The sequence below is a fragment of the Pleurodeles waltl genome, chromosome 3_1 (genome assembly GCF_031143425.1).
Source record: "Pleurodeles waltl isolate 20211129_DDA chromosome 3_1, aPleWal1.hap1.20221129, whole genome shotgun sequence".
Taxonomy (NCBI): Eukaryota; Metazoa; Chordata; class Amphibia; order Caudata; family Salamandridae; genus Pleurodeles; species Pleurodeles waltl.
In genome coordinates this window covers 281,164,406-281,189,079 of record NC_090440.1, presented here as the reverse complement: position 1 = coordinate 281,189,079, position 24,674 = coordinate 281,164,406, and the positions used below count along the sequence as shown (strand labels likewise).

General features: G+C 45.4%; 1 protein-coding gene across 1 annotated transcript in view; it reads left to right on the top strand.

Moving 5' to 3' along the window:
* MTMR10 (myotubularin related protein 10) overlaps window positions 1-24,674 on the top strand; it is a 300,662-nt gene that overhangs the window by 12,471 nt on the left and 263,517 nt on the right. The window contains exon 2 of the mRNA XM_069222394.1: window positions 16,419-16,479. Coding sequence (XP_069078495.1) covers window positions 16,419-16,479 — 61 coding nt within the window. The remainder of the gene's footprint in view (window positions 1-16,418; window positions 16,480-24,674) is intronic.

Below are 24,674 nucleotides of genomic sequence, written 5' to 3'. Positions count from 1 at the left end.
GGTCTCCGTCTTGGTGGGGTCTGTTGAGATTGAGAGGATGAGCTGCATGTCATCTGTATTGGAGATGATGTTATGCAATCTCGCAGTGTCTGCAAGTGGTGTCCTGTAGATGTTGAAGAGTGCTGGGCTTTTGGAGGAGCCATGAGGGCCACCGCAGATGGTGTGCTTGACCTGCGAGGTGAAGGTGGGGAAGGCAGACTCTATGTGTGTCATGTGAGGAAGGATGCCATCCATCTAAGCGTATCATCTGAGATCCCAATCTGGCATAATCAGTTGATCAATGTGTGGTGGGATGTGGTGTCAAAGGGGGCGGAGAGGTGTAGCAGGATCAGGGCAGCTGCTCCTCCTCTGTAGAACAGGGTGCAGATGTCATCTGTTGCGGCGATCAGGGCTATCTTGGTGATGTAATTGGCTCTGAAGCCAGATTGGGAGGGGTGTAGCAAGTTGTTTCTATCCAGGTGTTCAGTGAGTTGGAGGATGATGGCCTTCTCTAGGAGTTTGGTGGGGAATGGGAGCAGAGAGATTGGGCGGTAATTCTGGAGTTCACTGGAGTCTGCAGAGGGCTTCTTGAGGAGGGGTCTGATTCTGGGCTTTTGGAAAAGTGGCCGTGGTTAACGAGGTATTGAGGATGGTGGTGAGCTGGCGACTGATCTCGCTTCTTCCGAGGTTGAAGATCCTTGGGGGCAGGGGTCGGTGGGTGCTCCTGAGTGGATGGAGCTCATGAGGGTGATCGTGTTTGGTGTGCTGCAATGTCCTCATGCGGTGAGCGGGTGGGCGGCCTTGAAGGTTGATGGGAGGTTGGAGGTTTGAGGATCAAAGTTACTGTAGATGGTTTCTATCCTGTTGTGGAAGTGGTCGGCGAGGGCATTGCAAATTTTATGTGAGCGAGGGGTGGGATTTTTGATGGCTGATGGACAGGTAAACTATGACGATGGTGAAGAATTCCTTGGTTTGAGTGGCGCTGTTCTCAGTCTGGCAGATCAGGGTCTCTATTTTTTGTGGCTTTGATCTGGCGGTGGTAGTCATTGAGGGCTGTTTTGAAGGTGGCTTGGTCGGTGTGGTTCTTGCTGGTGCGCCATCTTCTCTTCAGTTGTTAGCACCTGTGTTTTGATTTGCTGAGTTCCGAGGTGTACCAGCTGGCTTTTTGGGTGGTTTCTTGGATCTTGACGGCGCTGATCCATTCGTTACAATTCTGTACTGCCTGATCCAAGTGGGGGCTGACGTTGGGCTGTGAGGTTCTGAGGGCATCGGTCCATTGCTGCTGAGTGACCTTGGTCCAGCAGGGAGAGCGGGCGTTGTGGCGGATAGGGGTGGTGCAGGGGGATCCGACTCAGGTGGAGTGTACAATGTAGTGGTCCGACCAGGTGAGTTCTATGGTGTGGCTGTAGCTGATTCTGTTGCTGGCCGTAGAGGTGGTGTCCAGCGTGTGTCCTCCATTGTGCGTAGGGCCGGTGACCAGCTGCTTGAGGGCGATGTTGTCCAGTCTTTCCAGTAAGTTGGTGGAGTTGCTGTTGGTGGGGTCATCCAGGTAGTAGTTGAGGCCTTCCAAGAAGACGTAGTAAGCGGATTCAGTGGCACGCGGTGTGATGAATTCAGTGATATAGTTGCTGAGGCTGGTTCTTGGTCCTGGTGGCCTGTATGCAAGGGTGCCTTTGATGGTGGTGTTGTCGGCGTGGAGCTGGAAGGTCATGTGTTCCATGATGGGTGTGGTATTATCATTGTTGAGTGTGTATCGTGGTGATGCCGCCTCATTACCTGTTGGTTCGGTCACAGTGTTTAATTCTTTAGCCCGGCATGTTCCTGTGATGCTGTCTGGGGCCGAGACTGGGCTGAGCCAGGTCTCTGTGATGAAAGTTACATCAGGGAGAAGGGTGGAGATGGTTGGTTGCATGTTTGCAGAGCGATCTGAATAGGATGCACCTGAGTTGTTCAGAGACTGTCTTGGTCGTCAGGGATAGCGAGGCATTGGTGGCAGTGATGGTGATCAGTCTTTGGGTGGAGGAGTATCGGCAGTGGGTGCAGGAGAATGGTCCTGCTGTGTGGCGGGGTGATGCGAGGCAGCAGTTGTTTTTGCATCAGAGGTCGAGAGCAAGTAGATCTGTGGGGGGTGACTAGGGCCAGGGTTCTTGGTGCTGGCTGCGGTCCAGATGGGGACGGGTGCACATGGGCTTGCCCTTTGCACATGAGCGGTTTCGCAGCAGCCTCCGTAAGTAGTCCTGGGAGGTGGGATGGTGGAGGAGGCAAAAAAGGAGCAGGAAAAAACTGACAAAGTACAGGTAACCACAGGGCACAGCAAAGAGGCAGAACAGAATGGGGTAACTAGGGGTCCAGAAAAACAAGACTATAATTACACTTCCTAAAAAACACTTTACAAAAAACAATTACCGTCACAGTAATTACACACGCAGTGAGTCAGTCAAGGCAGACCGCAGGATCGAACCAGCGGCCTTGTGTGCTGCAGCAAAGCAGAGGCAGCGGGGGCGAGCACTGAGACCGGGGTCAGAGGCTACTCTTAGTGTGCTGATGAGCTATTATGGGCTTGCATGTTTAGGGTTTTGTCTAAGTTGATCCCAAGGAATTTGTTGATTCAACAATGATAGGTTTGCATTTGAAACTATCCATCTGATCGAGGCATTTGTGTAATGAGGGAGCTGTGAGACGGGCGGATGAGTAAGAAATTGATTTTAGTGAGTTCAGCTTGATGTGGTTTTGAGTATTGGCACAGGTGTTGACCCATTGCCTGAAGCTGCAGGCAGCTGCATCAGTGTCAGTGGTGTCGATGGGTGGGTTCTGGGAGAGGGTCGCGATAAGTTGGTCTTCGGTGACCTTGTTCCAACTGCGGTGGGGGATCCGTTGTAGGTGGTGGTGTGTTGTGGGTTTCTTGAAGGAGAAGTGGATGCAGCGGTTGTCTGTCCAGTGGCTGGGTTTGAATGGGCCAAACAAGCCAAGCCAGTAATCCAGTGGCCGACCCTCCTCCTTGTGCGCCCTGGCCACATAGTTTTTGTAGTCATGGCAGCGCAAGAAGTTCTCCGATAGCATTACATTGCTCCCAGGCCTAACATGTTGCTCCTGTTCCCAGAGCATTATCTAACTCTGCCAATATGCCATCCAGGATCCGAAGCTCCCCATCAATTCTTTCTGGAACCGGACCAAGAGGCCTAAACACTGACCTCGGGCCACCACTTTAAACACCTCCACTCGACCAGGCCCAAGGATGCAGAGAGCCCTGATTAAAATCAAAGTACTCAGAGATTTTATCCCCCACAGAGTCTCTGAAGCAAGTATCCTCTAGAGACAATGGGTAAAGTCTCCATGTGGGAATCGGGGTTCGCTCTTTAACCAGCAGGGATAGGGGGGAGCAATCAAGTGGGGCATCAGCGGCACAGTTAAAAACCCACCCAGCAGGAGGTCATTTGTTACTAACAATTCCAGGGGTACTGTTAGGGAGTGGAGGAAGATAACCAGGTCCTTGTTTAGAGCATAAATACTCCCTAAAGTGATATCTCCCACAGCGGTCTGCCCTTGATCATTACGTAACGGCCCTCTTTGTCAGTGGAGAAGTGGGTGAGCTCAAAAGGTGTTCCTGTCCTATTCCAGACCAATGCCCCCCAGGCAAAGGTGAAGTAGGAGTTGGCATATAACTGGCCTCGCCACCTGCAGCGCAAGAGGCTAACCTCCTCCATAAGATGTGTCTCCTGTAACATGGCCATTTGCACCCTTCGCCTCTTTAAGTATATGTGTATGTTGTGGCGTTTGGAAGCCGAACCACTCCCCCGGATGTTCCAGGACATTGAAGCTGGTCAGGCATTAAGTGCATAGAGTGCGTGGTCCTCCCAGGCCAGCCGGATCCCTCCTGTGCACCCAGCTCCTCCCATCTCAACATGTAGAGTGATCTCCGCAAAAAAGAAGAACCCCCAACTTTTAACCTCTTGTCCTGAGAGCAGCACAGCAACGGCTGGCAACCCAAACCTGAAATGTATAAGTATAATTCACAGAGCGTCTCCTCCAGTCACCTGCCAGTGGTCTATGTGGGGGGGTAGGCAATAGTGTGCATACAAACCAGTGTCGTGCTGACCCTACTTATGATCCCTCTCCAGGCGCTCAGCCCAGCCCCAGGTCACTCAACAGCACATTCATGGTCTCTGCCCCTAGAAGGAATATCAGGACCTTACACATACAATGTTCCCAAGGCAGCAGTTCTCTGCAGTTCTTTAGCTCACAGTACAGTTGGGTCCTCATCCCGATTCCTCCCCTCCCCCTGGCCCCAACACACCAGTGAACCAACAGCAGCGGTTATCAGATCGTCAGCAGATTGTGGCGTCACAACAGGCAGACCAGCACCATGGACCTGGGAAGACTCTGACTCTGAGAGCACAAATTTACATTCAGAAAGAGTATCACTCTCCGAGTCTTACCTCTGTGTCATCATGATTTCAGCCACTGCCTGGAGAAGAGTGACCCACTCTTGTTCAGTTTGTGATAGTGTTGGCCTCTTCAGGACTGTACCACGCAAAGTCCCACAAGACCGCTTCTTTGATCTGCGTCGAGGAGCATTAGGCTTAGGGCGAGCCAGTCCAGCTCTGTAGGCGTCAAGCCTTTCCGGGGTCTTTGTAGAAATGTATGGTACCATCAAGTACAATCTGAAACTTGGCTGGGAACATTAGGGAGTATTTTAACTCTTTGTCGTGGAGGGTCTTTTTGAGTTCCCGAATAGAGGCACGTTTTACCTGTACGGCTGCAGTGAAGTCTCGGAACACAGACCATTTACTGTTGGCTGCTGTGAAAGGTTTTTGCAGGAAATATCCCTGTCCATGTTCTGGAGCAGCATAGGCACAACAGGGCAGGGAAGACGACCCGGGGCCAACGTGTGCACCAGTACTCTGTGGGCACATTCCAACGCGAAGACGGCTTCAGGGCAACCACTGTCTGGAGCCAAAGTTCGAGATATCCCACCATATCATGGCAGTATCAATCGGCATCTGTTCCGTGGCCCCATCCCTCAGCTGCTGGTATGGTCAGTGTAGGAAGCTGGCTCTTTATATGATATATCAAAATTAGATCTATTGTGCAAAGAGTTTAGGGGTTCCATTACTAATGGACAGGGTCTTGCTCTTACAATCCCAAAGTGCTCTTTTAGGGGGTAGTGTGGTCGCGCAGCCTTAGGCTTATCATAGAGGAGTGTCAGACATCTGCAAATACGCACACAGTCAGAAAAGGAGACACACGACTCAAGAAGGATATCCACACCAATTTACAAAAATAACAAGTATCTTTATACATGTTTTGGCACCAGAATCGATACGGTCAGGATATATTTTTTGGCACCAGAATCAATATGATCAGGTAAATACGTTATTCAAGAAGGATCTTTACAGTGTTAAAAAGTCGACCGTGCAATTTCTGAAAAGCTGCAATGTTTTCCTTTGGGAAGGAAAAACAAGTACTGCATTCAGGTATAGTAAAGCGACTTATGAGACCAATCTCCTGGAATTACTGTAAGTATTGGGCAAGGGACCACACCAACATGTCACACTGGGCGGCACTGGGGTGGCCATGTGCAGAGGTGTAGTACTGCATCGGGCCCCAATGTTAGTCAATGGGGAATGGTCTGGTTTAGAAGAGGCTTCAGGCTTGGACAGTGAGTCCAATTGGGGACAGGGGTGTGGAATTTTTAAAATAATCTACTTGGCCAAGGAACAAAATGCCACTGAGATCTAAATGTCCTGCAAAATCCACTTGTCTCACCTACTCTCTTCATCAATTATAAGGGCTGACAGATAAACATTCAATATATTTTTATTTTGTTTTATTGAAATCAATAAACAAGTCAGTGCTTTGTAATAATGATAAATAAAAACTTTAAAAGCGATGTCATCCCTAATATTCAAAAGTATAGAAAGTGTATAGGAATATAACAATAAAGGATCTTACATGGCAGGCTGCTCTTAGACACATATTGACAATACTTTAATAGTTATGATAGATGTGGCCTATTATGTCCACTCACATGCTTTGTGCCTCCTGTTGTAAGCCAGAGATAAATATCTCTGCTGGGGTCATATTCCTCAAAACTGGGTCCTTCTATCTTAAGAAGCATTAGGTCGTGGAGCACATCATGATTTAACTGTGTTCTTAGTGGGTTCTTAATGATGATCGTTGCAGAAAAAACACTTTCAGCTTCTGCTGTAGATAACCTGAATGTGAAAATCATCTCCACAATCTTTAATATATTTGTCAACGTGGAAGGTTTTGTTGCTAGCAGGGTAGAGTATGCAATCAATACAAGAATGCCTTTGGTCTGAAAGCTTTTCATATGGGTTTGCCAACCTATCGTCTGTGGTGAAAAGTGGCTCAACATGTTGAAATATTGCCTCCATATCAGAGAGCCCATATTTATAGAGGTCCTCCCTACTTTCTGGCCACAGTGTACAATCAAATGCCTGAAATGTTGAACTGTCATGCAATTAAAATTTGCAAACCTCTCATCAATGTACTTAAGCACATTGTCAATAAGCTCACTGTCACTTCGGATTGTTGCCGCTGGTAGGCAGTGTCCTCATAACTTTATTTCCCAGCCATCAGTATAAATGTTTCCAAACATATTTTTTTTTGAGTGGTACAGTTTTTTAAACTGCTGCATATATTCACCCAACTCGCTCTTTAGACCTACCAGGGTCAATGCACACCTTTTTACAGCAGGTGGAACATGTAATAAAAGCAGTTCATTAGACTGAAAGAATTCTGAAAGCTGAGACACTGACTTCAGAACATCACAGTCAGACTGTAAAGGTTTTTCATAAATGTAAAACTAGTGACAATTGAGAGGCACTTTTTTGCCTTAGCGGCAGAATTATCATTCCCAGCTGCAGCCTGTCTCAGGTGTTGAACCACTGTCTCCATGTTTTGTTGCATGGCTGCCAAAGCTCTGGTTTTGCCGAATAGCCATCTAACTTGCTTAATGTCAGTGAAATGTGCAAAGTTCTCATCAGTTATTCTTGAAATTTCTTTGGTACCTCTTCGCCTCTTAGGACTATACCAGTAAAATTTGAAAATCAATTTCAAAGTTTGTTCAAACTGACAAATTGAGGGATTGGATTTTGCAGCATCTGGAATCCCAAGCAGAAGCATGTGAGCTGCACAGTGGAACAGCAGAAGAAAAGGAATATCTTTCTTTAGGAGTGCAGCAACTTCCCCCTTAGATCCCACATAACTGCAGCACCATCAAAATTGACAGCAGTTAGTGATGGACCTGGATGTTCTGTAGACCTCATACCTACTAAATTCAAAGATACGGTGACAGGTGCAGAAGTGTCCTGAGGCGTCAGGTTTTCTCCACCGGGAGCACTCACGGTGTAGGGGGGCCTGCATGCAGAGGCTGCAGGTGGGTTCGATGAGTCCACAGTGGGCAGGCCCAAGTTGAACTTTGTCTCTGTAGGGCTGGGTGACAATGTTGGCACCATTGGTCCACTTCAACTCGGGCTAGGCAGCACAGGTGCAGTGGTGCTTTCCTGTGATGCATTTTCTATGGTCCGGGGGTCCTTGAAGTTGCCTTGGGGTGCCTGGAAGATGCAGGGAAGCAGCTCTGCTGCTCCACTGGAATTCTGGGTTTTTGTTGAAGGCAGGCAGGCAGGCCTCCCTGGCTTTAGGAGGCACAGCAGCTTGCAGGAGGAGTCCGCTTTGGTGCAGATTGGTCGGTACAGCCGCCAGGCCGGCAGGGTTGGGGCCATTTCAGGTGCTTCTTTGCTTTCACAGCTCTTTAGTATCCTTCTTCATAGGTCAGCAGGAATCTCTTTCCTGCCAGTGGCTCCCCTAAATGCTGAATCTAGGGGCATTTGGAGGAGTGCAGGTTAGTAGCCAACGGGCTACATGCCCCTGGGTCACTACACCCCCTACATGACCACTTTCTGTGGGTGTGCATAACCCCGTCCCAAAGTTCCTAAAGCTGCCAACACCAAAATGGCAGATTTCTCAAATTTGTGTCCACGTTAGGCAGTTCACTTTGGGGGTGGGACTGACCTGAGTGGCGGAGACACCTCTCTGAATGCTAGATTTCCCACCTGTCCCAGTGCCAAATAGGCCCTGGGACAGGCAGGTAGGCATCTCTCCTGTGAGAGAAGCCAGATCTGCATACCAAGGGCGGTGGGCTTATTTGAAGCCCTCTGCCTTGGAATGCAGGTTTGCAGTTCATCCGGTTGGGTGGAGTGTGTACACACCTCTCCCAGAGCAGGCATGGTTTATGACCATCATTAGAGCAATGGGCTCTCACCCTTGCGAGGTCGGACTTGTGGTTGGCAGGCTAGCTAAAACAGGTCAGTCCGCACACTGGTAGATATTAGGTTTTCAGGGGCACCTCTAAGGTGCCTTCTGGGTGCCTGTAGTAATAAATACATCACTGGCATTAATAAAGGTTTATTAATACGATATGTGTGATATCAAATATCCCTATTTTCAGTGAAGCCATCATATAACTTGGGAACTTGTACAGACCAGTGTCCAGCACTTGTACTTAGAAATGTCTTCCCTGTTCACTCACTGTCTAAGAATCGCAAAGGTATAGCAGGAGCCCATCAAGACCGGGTGCTGTACTTAAAATCACAAAAGCATATAAAATATTAGTATCTGTTAATCTAGAACTAAAATGAACTTACTATGTTTCACTCCCCAAAAAGGTGCCCTTGTAGGAATATTTATCCATAGAGATAAAAAGTAAAACACCCATTTAATGCATTCAGTGAATTAGGACGACCATTTTTCAGCGGACCAACCAGGTTCTTTCCCACACTGTTGTCATATTGTTGTCTTCTTCTGGGACCCACACCATGTACAAAAAATCAACAGTGCTACTCTGCTCTCTTGAATGGTCTGTTCACCTACCATAATTCCACTTGTTGATAGTTGGTCCTGATCCCCAAATCACATGCAGTTTTAAACTCTGTCGGCCGTTTGAGTGGTGAGAGGCAACCTGTCTCTCACCTTGCCATACATGTGCCTCAACCCTCATATATACATCCATCAATGGGCATACCTTCATTATTGCTGCAGTAGTCCCTCCTTCCAGTCTTAGAACCATGTTGGAAGACTCAGCAGCCCTTTTTTGATCTCTTGGGCACTCTCTTTCTCCGTGCCACTCATTAGTGATTGCTCCCACCTCTGAAAATGCCTATAATTTCCTCTAGAATACGGCAGTCATAACTAAGTGGTGCCACACTCCAGCATCACAGTCTGTCTCTGCCTACATCACATTGTTGACTCAAATTTAGTACACCAGTAGGAGACCATCTCTCAGACAGCTATTTTTGAGCCCCTCATAGGTCTGTTGTGGGCCAAATCTAGTGCAGTTATTACCACTCTCTACAATGGTTAATCCAAATATCTTCATGACAGCTATCAAAAAGCATGCGTAGCAGCCATTAAAAAGTGGGAACCCGCTACTTAAATAGGCTGCTGTTCTTTATCCATGCCACATTGGAGCTGTTTGTACTTTTTGATATAAACAAATGTATCATCTTACTATTGCTTTCCACTGCTTCGGAAGAGATCAAATCCAGTTTCTGTGAATGAGGAATATGATCCTTGTGGGCCCCATAGGATGGCTGTTACCTGACACGCTGGGCTCCACTAAGCTAAGTACAAAAAAAGGAAAATGTATTTTCTGAATGTGTACGCGTTGCTTAAAAACACAGGTGAAATAAATCTAATTTGCTCTCCTACTGGGCAATCAATATAACATGACAATTAGTGCATACATTTTATCTTTGTAACTACCCCAATGCCTGGTGGATAAACCTCATTATTTAACTAACAAAAAGCCTTGAACAAGCCATTGGGCAGAGTCCCTGCAAAAAACTGAGAGGAGGCGATAAGGACCAAGTGATCGTCTCTTTGGGACCTACTTTGTGTCTACTAGTAGACTTCTCTCATTGTGCGATTATTATTATTATTTTTTTTGTGCCCACTGAAATTTGCTTCTTATCCTACTGATCAAGGTCTGTCTGCTTTAAATGTTGGAGAGTAGCGATCCCTTTTCTTTCAGGGTGATTGTCCGAATTAGAACATTATCTAGAGCATTGATCTTCAAACTGTGGGACGCCCGTCCCCAGGGGACGGTGTAGTGTAGTGTAGTGTAATGTGATTTCGAAGGCTGGGGATAAGGCTGTGGCCAAGAGCAGTACTTAGTCTTTCTCTGGGAAACATATTCAAACTTAATTATAAAGCTGACTTATGCATACATATTCAAACCACTCCATTGTCTGCACTTTGTGAAAGAGTTCAAGTCCGTTTCTGTGGAAATCAATTGTTTAATTTCATTCATAATTTCACATGTGCCAACTTGTGTTGACTGAGGACAGCTCGCTTCATCAAGTCAATTTCCTTAGACATTACAGTAATCATTTGCAAATTGATAATTGGAGTGTCAGTAGTAGTGTTCGAAGAACCTCTGTAGACACTCTGGGCATGATCTGATTTTGAGACTTTCAGTTTAACATTTAACATTGCAAGTATTTGCACCACAAATTCAGCTTTTGGCTATAAATCAGTGGTTCCCAACCTTTTGATTTCTGTGGACCCCCACTTTAACATTAATGGAACCCAGGGACCCCCACTGAATCATCATGGGCATCCGGGGACCCCCGTCTGAGTCATTACTGGAAGCTGGGGACCTAATTTGTCAATATTTGTTCATATTTTTCAGTTTTCTAGGCTCTCATGGACCCCCTGAGAAGGCTTTGCGGACCCCCAGGGGTCCCCAGACCACAGGTTGGGAACCACTGCTATAAATCATTAGTAGCTGTTGGTGTTACATGTCACAACTATTATTGGCAGCTAGGTGTGCTTATGTGGAAACAAATGATGCCCCTTAAAGTTCCTCAGACATTTAGTCTCCACAACATATTTTTAAATTCATATAAGAGATTTACTGTACAAAAAGTAGCCAGAGCATTTTAATGGGATTACCTTTTAAATTGCTTACCAAAAGACTGGATTGCAAAAATGGGCCGAATTTTTGCAGCCAACCACCATCATGTTCTGTATGCAGTTTTTACTTCATTCATTTCATCTATGGACTGCATGTAGATGAAAACAACACCCCTCCCATATGCTTAACCACATTAGTGTGGTGGCTGAACCATTCATGTTGGCCAAAGTATCTCTGTAGTGTAGTTGAAGCAAAAGACAGATTGTTCTGATGCTTGCACCAGAAATATTTTCTTTTCCTTTTTTTTTTTTTTTTTTTTTTAATGAGTTGAGATGCCAGGGTCCATGCAGAGTTGATAATGCTCTTTACGTGGTCCATAGTTTGCTGTGTTCCTGTTGGTAGGTGTAGGAAGTTGGCTCTGTATGTGCTATTTCAAAGTAAGCAATAGCATGCACAGAGTCCAAGGGTTCCCCTTAGAGGTAAGATAGTGGCAAAAAGAGATAATACTAATGCTCTATTTTGTGGTAGTGTGGTCGAGCAGTAGGCTTATCAAAGGAGTAGTGTTAAGCATTTGTTGTACATACACACAGACAATAAATGAGGAACACACACTCGGAGACAAATCCAGCCAATAGGTTTTGTTATAGAAAAATATCTTTTCTTAGTTTATTTTAGGAACCACAGGTTCAAATTCTACATGTAATATCTCATTTGAAAGGTATTGCAGGTAAGTACTTTAGGAACTTTGAATCATTACATTAACATGTATACTTTTTACATAAAACACAATAAGCTGTTTTAAAAGTGGACACACTGCAATTTTCACAGTTCCTGGGGGAGGTAAAGTAATGTTAGTTTTAACAGGTAAGTAAGTCACTTACAGGTTTCAGTTTTTGGTCCAAGGTAGCCCACCGTTGGGGGTTCAGAGCAACCCCAAAGTTATCACACCAGCAGCTCAGGGCCGGTCAGGTGCAAAGGTCAAAGAGGTGCCCAAAACACATAGGCTATAATGGAGAGAAGGGGGTGCCCCGGTTCCAGTCTGCCAGCAGGTAAGTACCCGCGTCTTCGGAGGGCAGACCAGGGGGTTTTTGTAGGGCACCGGGGGGGACACAAGTCAGCACAAAAAGTACACCCGCAGCAGCGCGGGGGCGGCCGGGTGCAGTGTGCAAACACGCGTCGGGTTTTCAATGGTTTCCTATGAGAGATCAAGGGATCTCTTCAGCGTTGCAGGCAGGCAAGGGGGGGGCTCCTCGGGGTAGCCACCACCTGGGCAAGGGAGAGGGCCTCCTGGGGGTCACTCCTGCACAGGAGTTCCGTTCCTTTAGGTGCTGGGGGCTGCGGGTGCAGGGTCTTTTCCAGCCGTCGGGAAATGGAGTTCAGGCAGTCGCGGTCAGGGGGAGCCTCGGGATTCCCTCTGCAGGCGTCGCTGTGGGGGCTCAGGGGGGACAACTTTGGTTACACACAGTCTTGGAGTCGTCGGAGGGTCCTCCCTGAGGTGTTGGTTCTCCACCAGTCGAGTCGGGGTCGCCGGGTGCAGTGTTGCAAGTCTCACGCTTCTTGCGGGGAGTTGCAGGGGTCTTTAAATCTGCTACTTGAAACAAAGGTGCAGTTCTTTTGGAGCAGGGCCGCTGTCCTCGGGAGTTTCTTGTCTTTCTCGAAGCAGGGCAGTCCTCAGAGGATTCAGAGGTCGCTGGTCCCTTGGAAAGCGTCGCTGGAGCAGGTTTCTTTGGAAGGCAGGAGCCAGGCCGGCGAGTCTGGGGCCAAAGCAGTTGGTGTCTTCTGTTCTTCCTCTGCAGGGGTTTTTCAGCTCAGCAGTCCTCTTCTTCTTGTAGTTTCAGGAATCTAAATTCTTAGGTTCAGGGGAGCCCTTAAATACTAAATTTGAGGGCGTGTTTAGGTCTGGGGGGTTAGTAGCCAATGGCTACTAGCCCTGAGGGTGGGTACACCCTCTTTGTGCCTCCTCCCAAGGGGAGGGGGGCACATCCCTAATCCTATTGGGGGAATCCTCCATCTGCAAGATGGAGGATTTCTAAAAGTTAGTCACTTCAGCTCAGGACACCTTAGGGGCTGTCCTGACTGGTCAGTGACTCCTCCTTGTTTTTCTCATTATTTTCTCTGGCCTTGCCGCCAAAAGTGGGGGCCGGGGCCGTGGCCGGAGGGGGCGGGCAACTCCACTAGCTGGAGTGTCCTGCGGTGCTGGCACAAAGGGGTGAGCCTTTGAGGCTCTCCGCCAGGTGTGACAGCTCCTGCCTGGGGGAGGTGTTAGCATCTCCACCCAGTGCAGGCTTTGTTACTGGCCTCAGAGTGACAAAGGCACTCTCCCCATGGGGCCAGCAACATGTCTCTAGTGTGGCAGGCTGCTGGAACCAGTCAGCCTACACAGATAGTTGGATACAGTTTCAGGGGGCACCTCTAAGGTGCCCTCTGGGGTGTGTTTTACAATAAAATGTACACTGGCATCAGTGTAGCCATTATGGTGCTGTGGAGTTCGTGTTTGACAGACTCCCAGACCATATACTCTTATGGCTACCCTGCACTTACAATGTCTAAGGTTTGGCTTAGACACTGTAGGGGCACAGTGCTCATGCACTGGTGCCCTCACCTATGGTATAGTGCACCCTGCCTTAGGGCTGTAAGGCCTGCTAGAGGGGTGTCTTACCTATACTGCATAGGCAGTGAGAGACTGGCATGGCACCCTGAGGGGAGTGCCATGTCGACTTACTCATTTTGTTCTCACTAGCACACACAAGCTGGTAAGCAGTGTGTCTGTGCTGAGTGAGGGGTCTCCAGGGTGGCATAAGACATGCTGCAGCCCTTGGAGACCTTCCCTGGCATCAGGGCCCTTGGTACCAGAGATACCAGTTACAAGGGACTTATCTGGATGCCAGGGTGTGCCAATTGTGGATACAAAAGTACAGGTTAGGGAAAGAACACTGGTGCTGGGGCCTGGTTAGCAGGCCTCAGCACACTTCCAATTCAAAACATAGCATCAGCAAAGGCAAAAAGTCAGGAGGTAACCATGCCAATGAGGCATTTCCTTACAGTAGGTTATAGACGCAGCGACACAAGTGAGGATACTGTTTTATTGGCCGACGTGTGGGTATGCTTGGTGGGAGAATATGTGTGGCACACTGAAGATTCTAAAACTTTCCCTCACGGAAATATGAGATGAATGTGTGTTTTAGCCAAGATTTGAGGTTTCAAACCTTTAGGTATTCTGGGCAAGAAAACCAATTGGGATCCACTCGGTTAACACAATCGTGAACTCCCCTTTGGTGTTTAGGTTTAAGGAATGTCTGGGTTTAGTAGATGTCCCTGGGTTCTGGCCGGGCATGGAATACAGCAGCTAGGGTTATCTTAGATGGTCACTTGGTTTCTTTTCATCAACCTTTATGTGTACAGTATAGGCTATAGGGAGTATGGTTTATAGATTATTACCCCTTGCTTCCTTTGTGTGGTGTACACATACAGCAGCTACCCACATCGTAAAAATGGGTAATTTTTCATGATGACAATTTGGTGTCTTTACTGTTGTGTATTGGGTGCTTTCCTTTCATGAGTGTTGGGCACACCCACACAAGTTTGATACCGTTTTTATTGGGCGAAGGGTGATAACACAGAATAGTTGAGTATTTGTAATCATCAAGTGAATTTCTCTACATTTTTGGGTTCTAAATGTAAGTCCATGTGCAAGAAAGAAAATCTTTGCAACAAGCCCTTTGAATCGCAATAGAATGGTAACCCCAAATTCAGAGTTGTACCAATAACCACTGTTCTAAACTCCATATCTAGGCCACATGTCAGAAATACATAGGGTTCCTTCATACCCTTTTTTCAATCATTAGATGTTACCATATGAATTTTCATGGTTGTCACAATGAAAAATAATTATAAGCTGCAACTCATTTGTTGGCTGTGACTATCTCAGCTATCGTGTTTTTGGACAACCAATGAACACTCTGTTTCACTGAAACCACAAGGGTTTGAACCTCACAAGATATTGCTTTTGTATATCAACTTTAAGTGCAAAAACAATGCAGATAAAAATAGCAGCTATTTCTGTTTTTTCTCATTTCTTTTAGCATTATTTTGGATTTCAACTATTAGTTTCTTTGGGAAAACTGAGTGTTTTACACACAACTCCTTTCTGAATTCCGAATTTTGTCTTGTTTAGAAAAACGAATAGCTTGTGGGTGTTTCACCCTTGGGTTTCACACCAGTTTCCACCACAAAGTGCAAGTAGTTTGAAAAAAACAATTTAGGAAAAATGGTCTACCACTTAAAAATGCAAGAACTCTTTTGTTTTTTAATAACTCTGCTCGTTCCCAAAAGATTGGAAGATGGTAATCTTAGCACAACCAACCTTTTGTTGATTTCATTTTTTAGAAACCAGAACATACACTTTCCTTCAGTCCACACTTTTCCCATTTTTCCAAAACAACTCCAAAAATTGGCTATTTTCATGGTTCCCTCTAGGCCTAGGGAATCCACAAACAACACATGGGTAAAAAACAGAATGCAAATTTGGCCTGGTTACCCATTGTGGGAAAAACAACTGTGAATGATTCATTTCGAAGTGCTCTAAAGGGGATAAGGGAAGAGAAGCACCCCAGTTGCGGGTTTTACCTGCTGTCGGTGACACCTCTTCCAGGGGTGAGAGGACCAGCTGCTTTTGCTTATTCCTTTGGAGCCTTATAATAGGTGGGAGAGCACATTGTGTACATCTTCACTTCAACACTGTGTATAATCTACTGGCAAAGCAGCACAGTCACATTTGTGCACCTTAAGTGGGCTCACACACATTAAGCCAGCTGGAGCGAAAACCAGTCCAAAATTACAACAAAAAGAGTACGATGGTAGAGCATGAAACCTTGATTGAGGCCTGATGTCCTCAGTTGAGGCCTTGATTGGACCATGACTGCCTTGGTTGAGGCCTTGTTTGGATGTCCTGGTGTAATAAGCATAGTTTGATACCACATAGGTGGTGGCGCAATACGCTAAACACTGAGCAGTCCCACAAGGGTCTCAGCCATCCAGCTCAGGAATGGATCATGGAATTGTTACCCTTTCCGTCCAGGAACCTTTCTTTTAAGCTGGCTGAGCTGATGATTCCAGTTTCTCTGCCTCTTCGATTTGGTTTCTCTGTCAGTTAACACTGGCGATGCCGTTTACTGTTTTGCTTCAGTTTTTCTTTCTGTCACTTTATTTTAGTGCTTCTGGTTCCTCTTGATGTTGGATGCAGCTTGTTTTTCTGCATCACATTACCTTTGCTGCTGTTTTTTTCTGTCCCCTTGTGTCTGTTTGCTGCAGTCTTTACATTTAACTTAATTTCTCTTGGGGGTGTTTCCTGTTTTTTGCAGCTTGTACTGTAGGTACCTTTACCTTCTTGTTATTTCTTGAGGTGTTTTAACAAATGCATCAACATACTCCATTTTTAAATGAACAGGAGGTTTTATTAATCCCCAGCATCCTTTATAGCTTTGTGCTATTACACTTTCAGAATGAAGACAAGATAAGCCCGGAAACCAAGATTAAGAAATTAGAAGCTGTTCTGTTGCCAGGTAAGCACTTATTCTGCTTTTTTTTAAAATTCTTATATACTTGTAATTGATATGGTTATATACTGAATTCCACCATGTTTTAGTGTTTTGGGATCCAAAAACAACATATTTCATCTTTGAATACGAAGACTGACGTGATCAGGTTATTACATTATTCACATTCTTCTCTGATGCAATCAATAATTCAGTAGAATCTGTAAGGAGAATGTCATTTTTATTTAGCAAATATTTAATTTCATTGGTATTGTGGCATATAGTTACTTTAGTCCTACAACATTTCAAGTTTAAGCAACCAAATAAGCGTTTTTTTTATTCAGCTACTTTGCCATATCAGTTGTTAAGAGCTGTCGAAAACACTTGTGCAGTTTATTAATTCGGTATCCCATAGTGCTGTATTTACTAATCTGTATAAAGTTTCCACTAAACATTACAAAAAGGGGCTATAGTTTGGATAGCCAACATGGTGGAAACCTAAGCTGAGCGCTTCCAATTTGGGGCTCATTAATCCGCACAAGATCTATACCACTGGGGGTCGTTGGCAGACTCCCTGGGCCCAGTCTGGACGAGGGGACCCTGGTGAATCGCTGGCACAGCCTGGGTGACCTTCCATGCCGCACGTCTCTGGCTATGGGAAGGACTCCTCGGCTGCCACAACTTTCTGGGCTGAGTCCGGCTTTGCTGAGCCGAGGCCTGTTGCAGAAGATGGTTGCCTCTGATTCCCAGGAACCATCATGCTGTGGTACAAGGGGCCCTGTGGATGCTCATCGCACCGCCTGACGTTTGGTACCCGGGTGAGTCCCAGGACCCCTCTATAGTGGCTGAGAGGAGCAGCGTGGCATGTTACTCTCGAGTGGCCCCCGTTTGGGGGAGTGAGCAGGCTGGTTCCTTACTCGTGGCCTTGATCTCTCATCAAAGAGGGGTGCTTTGGGCCCACCTCATGCCTGCGTGGCGGCATGGCTGGCCATCGCTAACCCCACCCTACTTTGAACTTGATCCTTTATAAAACGTGCCTAATTACGTGGGGCTTGCCTCAGTTGTGGAGGGATATCTCTCCCATCCCCTCCAGAGCAACAGGCAAGAGGACATCAAATCTTCTGCCTCCCCTCATTGACCATATGACTGTGAACTGCCCTAAATAGGCCCACATTGGCCAGGACCTCCCCCCAAGCAATGTGTCCGAGTGGTGACAAGCTGGCACCATTGGCCAGTTGTGGAGGTCCTTACTCCTACTGGCCACTGTAGTGGGTCTCACAGACCCTCTTAAGGCAAGCACCCAGACTCTGCTACCTGTCATGGCTGCTACCCACCCCAGTGCCTCACAGCAGACCCCTGATATGTTGGATGCCATCCTCCAGGTGATCAAGAGAATGTGTTTTGAGGTGAAAGACTCAGTGATCGAAGACATCAACCTCCTGTGAGACGACCACAGAAAACATTTGGAACAGGTCACTTAGTCCGAAAAGACGCCACCTGTCCTCCAACCCCACACTGCAGATCTTCAGATTAAGCTCCAGGACCTAATGGAGCGGGTCCAGTTCCTTGAGGCTCATACAGAGGATGCCTAAAAATGTGCTTAACTTGGTAGCATCCAAGTCATGAGCCTTTGGAGGGCAATAAGAGACCCAACATGCTGAATTACTTAGAGACCTGGTATAAGAAACTTCTTGTCCCTCAGTATCTCGCACCATTCTTCTCCATTTAAATGGTCCCCTGTATGCCGGCCAAACGCCCTTCTCCAGGGGCACCCTCCCGCCCAGTCATAGCAAAAATCCTTTACTTCAAAAGCAAATGTAAGCACATTATGTGGTGACAACATGCTCACAAGTATAGTCCCTTTTGTTAGAGATAATTTATGGTAACATTTTTCAATTTTGTTTGTTTCCTGTGGTCGAGTTTTCTGGTTTTAGCTCTGTGCCATAAACAGTGTTCACCTGTTACTACGGAAAAGCACAGCTGATTTTTTTTTTTTGAGGAAGCGCTTCAAGTTGTTACATTTTCCCTCTAGGTGTTTTTCGAGCCCCATTGACACTTTAACAATAGGCTGCAGTAATTCTGCACACTGGAATTGGCGTAAGTGAATTTGTATTAAATAGTGACGATGCATATAGGTTATAACCGTTATGGTTTAGAAACGTTTACTCCATGGGTACGATGAAACTGAAATATCCATTGTTAGAGAAACGATTTTAACGGTGTTTATTGGTGGTAGTCTCCAGCAAGATGTCTTTCATTACCTTCATTGCTTATTCGGGCAGTTATTAAATTAAACACCACAAGATCAGCAAACGAGGAAGCTTATAACTAGTATCTGTCCAATGTCTAAAAGTGGGAAGCTGAATACTCGGCAGCGAGTATCCAGTATGATTCCACCAGCATACGGCTAATTTGAAAAGGGTACATTGCTGACTAGCGATTTCAACTCTTAACATCTAATAATACATTTTAGTAACTGTAGAACCAGCCATTACTTTGACTGCATGGCAGCGTATTAGTTGAAAAAACTACGTTTAAGTGTAGACACCTTCAAAGTTTGGAAGTTTGCTATAGTCTGGAGCTTTGAAGAGATAGTCGCAGGGGTGTAGCCGTTTGTTGTACAACAATTTGTGTTGCATAACACCTAAGCACAACAAAGACATCCGTCTGATCCATGGCTATAGATTGTTAGTCCACTAAGAAAGGTACTGATTATCCTTATCCTGATTTAACAGGTATCATTGTTTCTCTTAGAAAAAAAAGCACAGAGATAAAATTAGCTTACCAAAAACAGTGTTTTGGGTGTGGTGTGAAAGTGAATAGAAGATTTCAGGCCTTTTGCGCTTCACTTGACTGTTGGTCTTTTGACCTTCTTTGGGTTGATACTTTTGTCCTTCCCATAGTCGGCTCTTTGGCCTACTGTAGTGCCTGGAGATGGTTACTGTCTATTTCGGACTGTTCAAAATCACTTATCCGAGTTTAAATACCAGGGACAGAGAAGACTTTTTTCAATGGGTAGAAGAGTTTTCTAATCTAAGGTTACTGCATGAGAATTTTGCTATGCGATTGCAATAATTATTTCTTGAGACATATGCTGCCTAAATAGGCATGGATTCAAACATTTTGCAGCAGCAGGAGGAATAGATAGCATTGTATTGTAGTATTTATATGGCGCTAACTACCCCTATGTGGTGTGCTGAAGTGCTTGCCTCCATGGGTAGTATGCTACACCACGTAGGGTGTGTGTTAGCAAGTGCGTTGTCTTTTTGTTTCTATGTGGGATGTGTTTGTGTCAATGCGTGAGTACCACCGAGGTGTGGTTATTGTGTTAAGGGACCTGGTACTTAGCAGTGAGATGGATGAAAAATTGTGAGAGCTAGGCACAGAGTTTATGGTTTTCAGTAAGCTCTGCAGGTCCCTTTATGGTTTTTCTTATGTTCAGAGTCCACTTATCTGGTTACTATAATGGGTTGTCCATTCTGCATATTTTGTTTAAAGTTAATGGTCCTGAGCAGACACGGGTTAAAAGGAGAAATGGTGTAGGGACCTGCCGGGATGGACCTTAGTCATATCTCCCCATATCTGATTGTCATTGTGAGATATCAAGAAACGGTCGTAGAATGTGGATAGTTGGAACCTGCAGTGCTGAACTGAATTAAACTTGTCTGTTGACCAGTGGCATGTGCCAAATCGCTCCAGCTATTCTGTGCCTGTTCAGTTGGTGATGCGTGGTATATCTACTGTGGACTGGTGCAATGCTAGGAGGTGGGCATGGCCTTTGGTAGTTTTGTCTTATCTGAAGGTAAGAATATCAAGCACTGAAAGGGAATTAAATATGCAGCCTGTATGAATTACAATCGACTGCTCAGCTGCTAAGTGTTACGGTATTAATAGTAGTGTGGGTTTTATCATGTATTTGTATTGTAATTGCATTTATACAGCACTTACAGTCCTATGCAAGATGCTGTAGTGCTTTACGTCGGGCAGCACGTTGCTCTGGAACCCAGTGTTAGTAGGGGTTTTTTCTGTTTATTATTGGTTATGCTCTTGAGGAAAACAATGCCATGCATTTACTGTACCTTCTCTGTGGTAGATTAAATACATTGTAATTAGCTATGACATTTAGTGGAAGGAATCGGGTATCTGGATTCAGACATTGGTAGGTGGTATTAATTAATAAGCTGCAGGAGATGAGTTATTTTTAGAATTCAGGGGTATGATTTTTAAAGCAAGGTTGTGATCGTTGGAAAGAGATGTGGGTAATATGCACAGATACAACAGTAGGAGTTAAGACAAACATACATATGTCTTAAAGTAGGCCGTGCTCAGAAAGTGCAGGCATGCAGAGGATGGGAAGGAAGGAGAGAGTCAATGGAAAGAAAAAGGCAAGTCACTGGTCAGAAGTTTTAAATTAAGATCAGTTTTAATGCAAGATTTTTAGGATTATTGTGGAAGCTGAGATTGCACGCAAAACAGTAGTGAGAAAACATTAATTACCTGTGGTGTAATATCCCTGTAGGCGGTGAGAACCCCAGTATACACACACACCACCATCACCGACAGATAAATATAATTAAAATAACATGCTTTCATTTTCTCTTAAAAGCTGATGAAAGGACATGAAATTAGAATGTTGTATTTAAATTTCTTGTGGTAGAGATACTCCTCCCATTTCCCTCTGCCCTATTGTATAGTCTATAGTTCACTGGTCCCGCCCTCTCAAGTGTGGGGAGGTGTAGCAATAATTTGTAGTGATAAATTCCTCATTAAGGAACTCACATTGGCAGAGTTTCCTCATGCTGAACTACTGGGGTTCTCTGTCACCACTCCAGCCTGCACCATCTTGAGCGGTGAAGGGTGCTACCACCCAGCAGTGCCAGCAGAACTGTTTATTAACTCCTTTCTTGATTTTATGTTACTATTGTCTTTATTGCACATGCTTTTGCTGATTCTAGGAGATTTTAATTTATGGATTGACTCTGTCATCCCTGACCGTACCATTGCCAATCTAATTGATGGGATGGCCTGTATGGGACTTAGCCAGAGGATCACTGGCCCTATGCATCAGAAATGGCAAATCTTGGATCTTGTATTTGGTACGTAATTCAATAGAGTATGGGGGTTTTATTCCCATGGTCTGGACTGATCATTATAGCATGATATCCTCAGCTAAAGCTGAAAACTGCTCAAACAAAATTTGTAGCTGTGCTCCAGGGAAATGTTTTTCTCTAGTCTCTCTTAACTGAGCCATTGCAGTGGTTACACAACTCAAGATCTGATTGAGAGACTTTCTAACTTATTTGAAAATAAGGTTAAGACCACCTGTAAAATTATGGGCAGCTCAATTCAAACACCCAGATCCATTTGATAAAAACTCCTCTCTTTGGTGATAGATTAGTATGGTCAGAATTACTTACAGAACCTCGCATGATATTTCGGCTTGAGCAGTTTGACTGCCTAATGGACAAACAACTGGTAACTATTGCAAGCTCAATTAAGTCGGGGTCCCCACTTGATCCCACACCTCTTAAAATCTGGATGCCAGCTAAATCAGCTCTTTCACAACGTCTCCTGGTGTTGTTCACTGGTTCCTTTACCCATGCTTGGATCTTTTTAGAGTGGTAAAGGCCTGGATTGTTCATCTGCTGAAAAAGCCCCATGCAGACCAAGCTGACATCTTCAATTATCAGCCCATATCTCTTCTCCCTATTGCAGCCAAGGTTCTGGAGAAGCATGTTAACCAACCGCTATTGGGCTTGTCTGTAACAACATTACACCTTAGAACGCGCTGTCTCGTTTCCGACCGGCACATAATACAGAAAGTACTCTGCTGTCTGTCCTTGACGACTTGAGAATGGCAGCTGATGATGTGGAACCAGTAATCCTTCCCACTAGGCTAGTCGAGGCCAGGATTGGATGGAGGCGCAGTTCACTAGTGCAAAGTCCATCTTGAGCATAGACAAGTGGTTTACCGTCCTCCTTATTATTGACCTATAAGTCCTTGGGTCAAGGTAGGGCTGCGAAGGTCTACAGTCAGTCTAAAAATGTTCAATATTTTCATCTGTCCTTTGATTATGCATGGTGTCACATACCTGAATTTTGCAGACGACACACAGCTGATCATTACCTTTTTGACAGAATATGCCCTACTTGTATAAAGTTCAGATGCTATGTGTATAACCAGAACCTTGCAAAGGCATTTTATCTATCAAATGCATGTAAGAGTATAGTGTGTGTAGCACGTGCACAAGTCAGGGTTTTGCGTGTGAGTGAGATTCAGTATTAAGCCAGTTGGATCCATTTTGGATGCCTGTGGCTTGAAATGAAACAAGATGGAGAACGAGGACAGCTTCCCCAGACAGTGGTAATGTAGTACACAGTCCCACATTGGAGAGGAAAGAGATCCTGTAGGCCTATTATGCTATCCTCCCTAAACTATGATGCCTCTCAAGGGCCTGTGGCATGATGATGATGAGGGTGGTGTTATACCTGCTGAAGTTGACCCTCTGGAAGTAGGCTGCAGGGTTTATGCCTGCGCTGAAGATTTTCTGAACTACTTGTGTTGTGGGTAAGGCCTTGGTCCGGTGACACAGCAGTACATTTTGAGTCAATTTAAGTTAATATATGTACAAAATCCCATTGATATTTTTCTTGTTGTAGTGCTTTTATTGAAAACAAGATCTTAAATAACCAGTTGGTGTATTGTAAATGCCTGGAAAGTCCGAGGGAGGAAAGGGGAAATAAAGGAGGAATAGTTATGGTGCTATGGTGATAGTCCGAGTTGACTGTTTAAAAATAAACTATTTAGCTTTTGGAAAACCAAAGCATATATAATCCTATCACTGAGTTTTTATGGGGGGTGGGGGAGAGGCATGCGTAGTGGGAGCATAGTTGGTATGGTGCCCATCATTAAGAGTGTACTTCTTTTCCATGCAGAATTGCAGTGAGGCCAAAGTGCCAAAGGAATGCTTGAATCCTACACAGTCCCCTGTTCTTCCCCCCCCTTCTTGGGTCAGATGATATCCCTCCTTGGAGTATGCACTACATCCCATCCCCGGGGGTCTGAACTGTTGACACTGCCCTACCCCGTCCTTCTGTAACCTGAGTTGCTCCCCCTGCCAACTGTCCCTCCTTGGATCTGAGGTTGCATCTTCTGCAGTGGTCTTGCAAAATAGTGCCACTTGTGATGACCTTTTGAATAGTGAAGGGTTAGTCCCCAAGGTTCAGCACTGGTAAACCATGGTCAGCAGTACTGGAAGCTTCACTATTGCCAAGGTTGCACTTCTGTGTACTACTCAAACTTGCAAATATTTTTTCAGTTTTCAAGAACCAACATGGACCTAGTTTGCCAATGCTTGTTTATGTAATTGGTAAATAAAATATTGCGTGCAGAAATATCTATGTTTAGAAGCGATTACTGCTGTTTTGCACCAGTTGTATAAGGCTTGTCAAGCACACAAAATATGCCTGCTTTTTATTGGACGATTCAGCTTTGTAATTTTTCCAAAGATGTTTTCTGAGCTTGGAACAGTGGCTTGCATATGTGCTGCACAGAACTTTGGTATTGTGTTCCACGCATAATCTGTCTTGGGCCGCTCAAGAATCTAATGAGGCTGGCTTTTGAATTTGTTGCACAAGAATGTGTTCATTGCTGAAACTCGTGACCGCCAGCTGTGTTCTCGAGTTGTACGCATCTGTTGGATCTTTTATCGAATATTTGCTCTTTTCACGGCTAACTGTAAACCTCAAAACCACATCACTCGTGTGACTGTGTGCAGATTCAAATAGAACTAATGACAGGGCAATACATGCCAGTTTTTTTTTCATTCAGTGTCTAAACTACGGTCTTTGCACCACTGCTGAAAATCTAGGCTTTGGGAAGTGTTTTGGCAGGAGTAACATTCGTGTTCTGACCAACCCTGGGGAATGATGGGCACAACAGCCATATTAATTGTATAGTAGTGGAATAGAGGCACGTTGGTGTGAGCTAAACAGGGCTTGCGCATCTCCTTTCCAGCCTCGACTGGTCACTTTCCAACTAATGTTTTCACTTTTGCAGTCTGAACACAAAAGATTTCCATGCTGTACCAGGTCCTGCTTAGTCATCCTATTTTGAGTTTAGGGTAAAATTGTGAATGACTTTAAACAGTCAGTGTTTGTAAGGAGACTCCCTTACGATTGTGACCAAACCCCTTCTTTAAATGAAGGCTCGAAACTGCAAC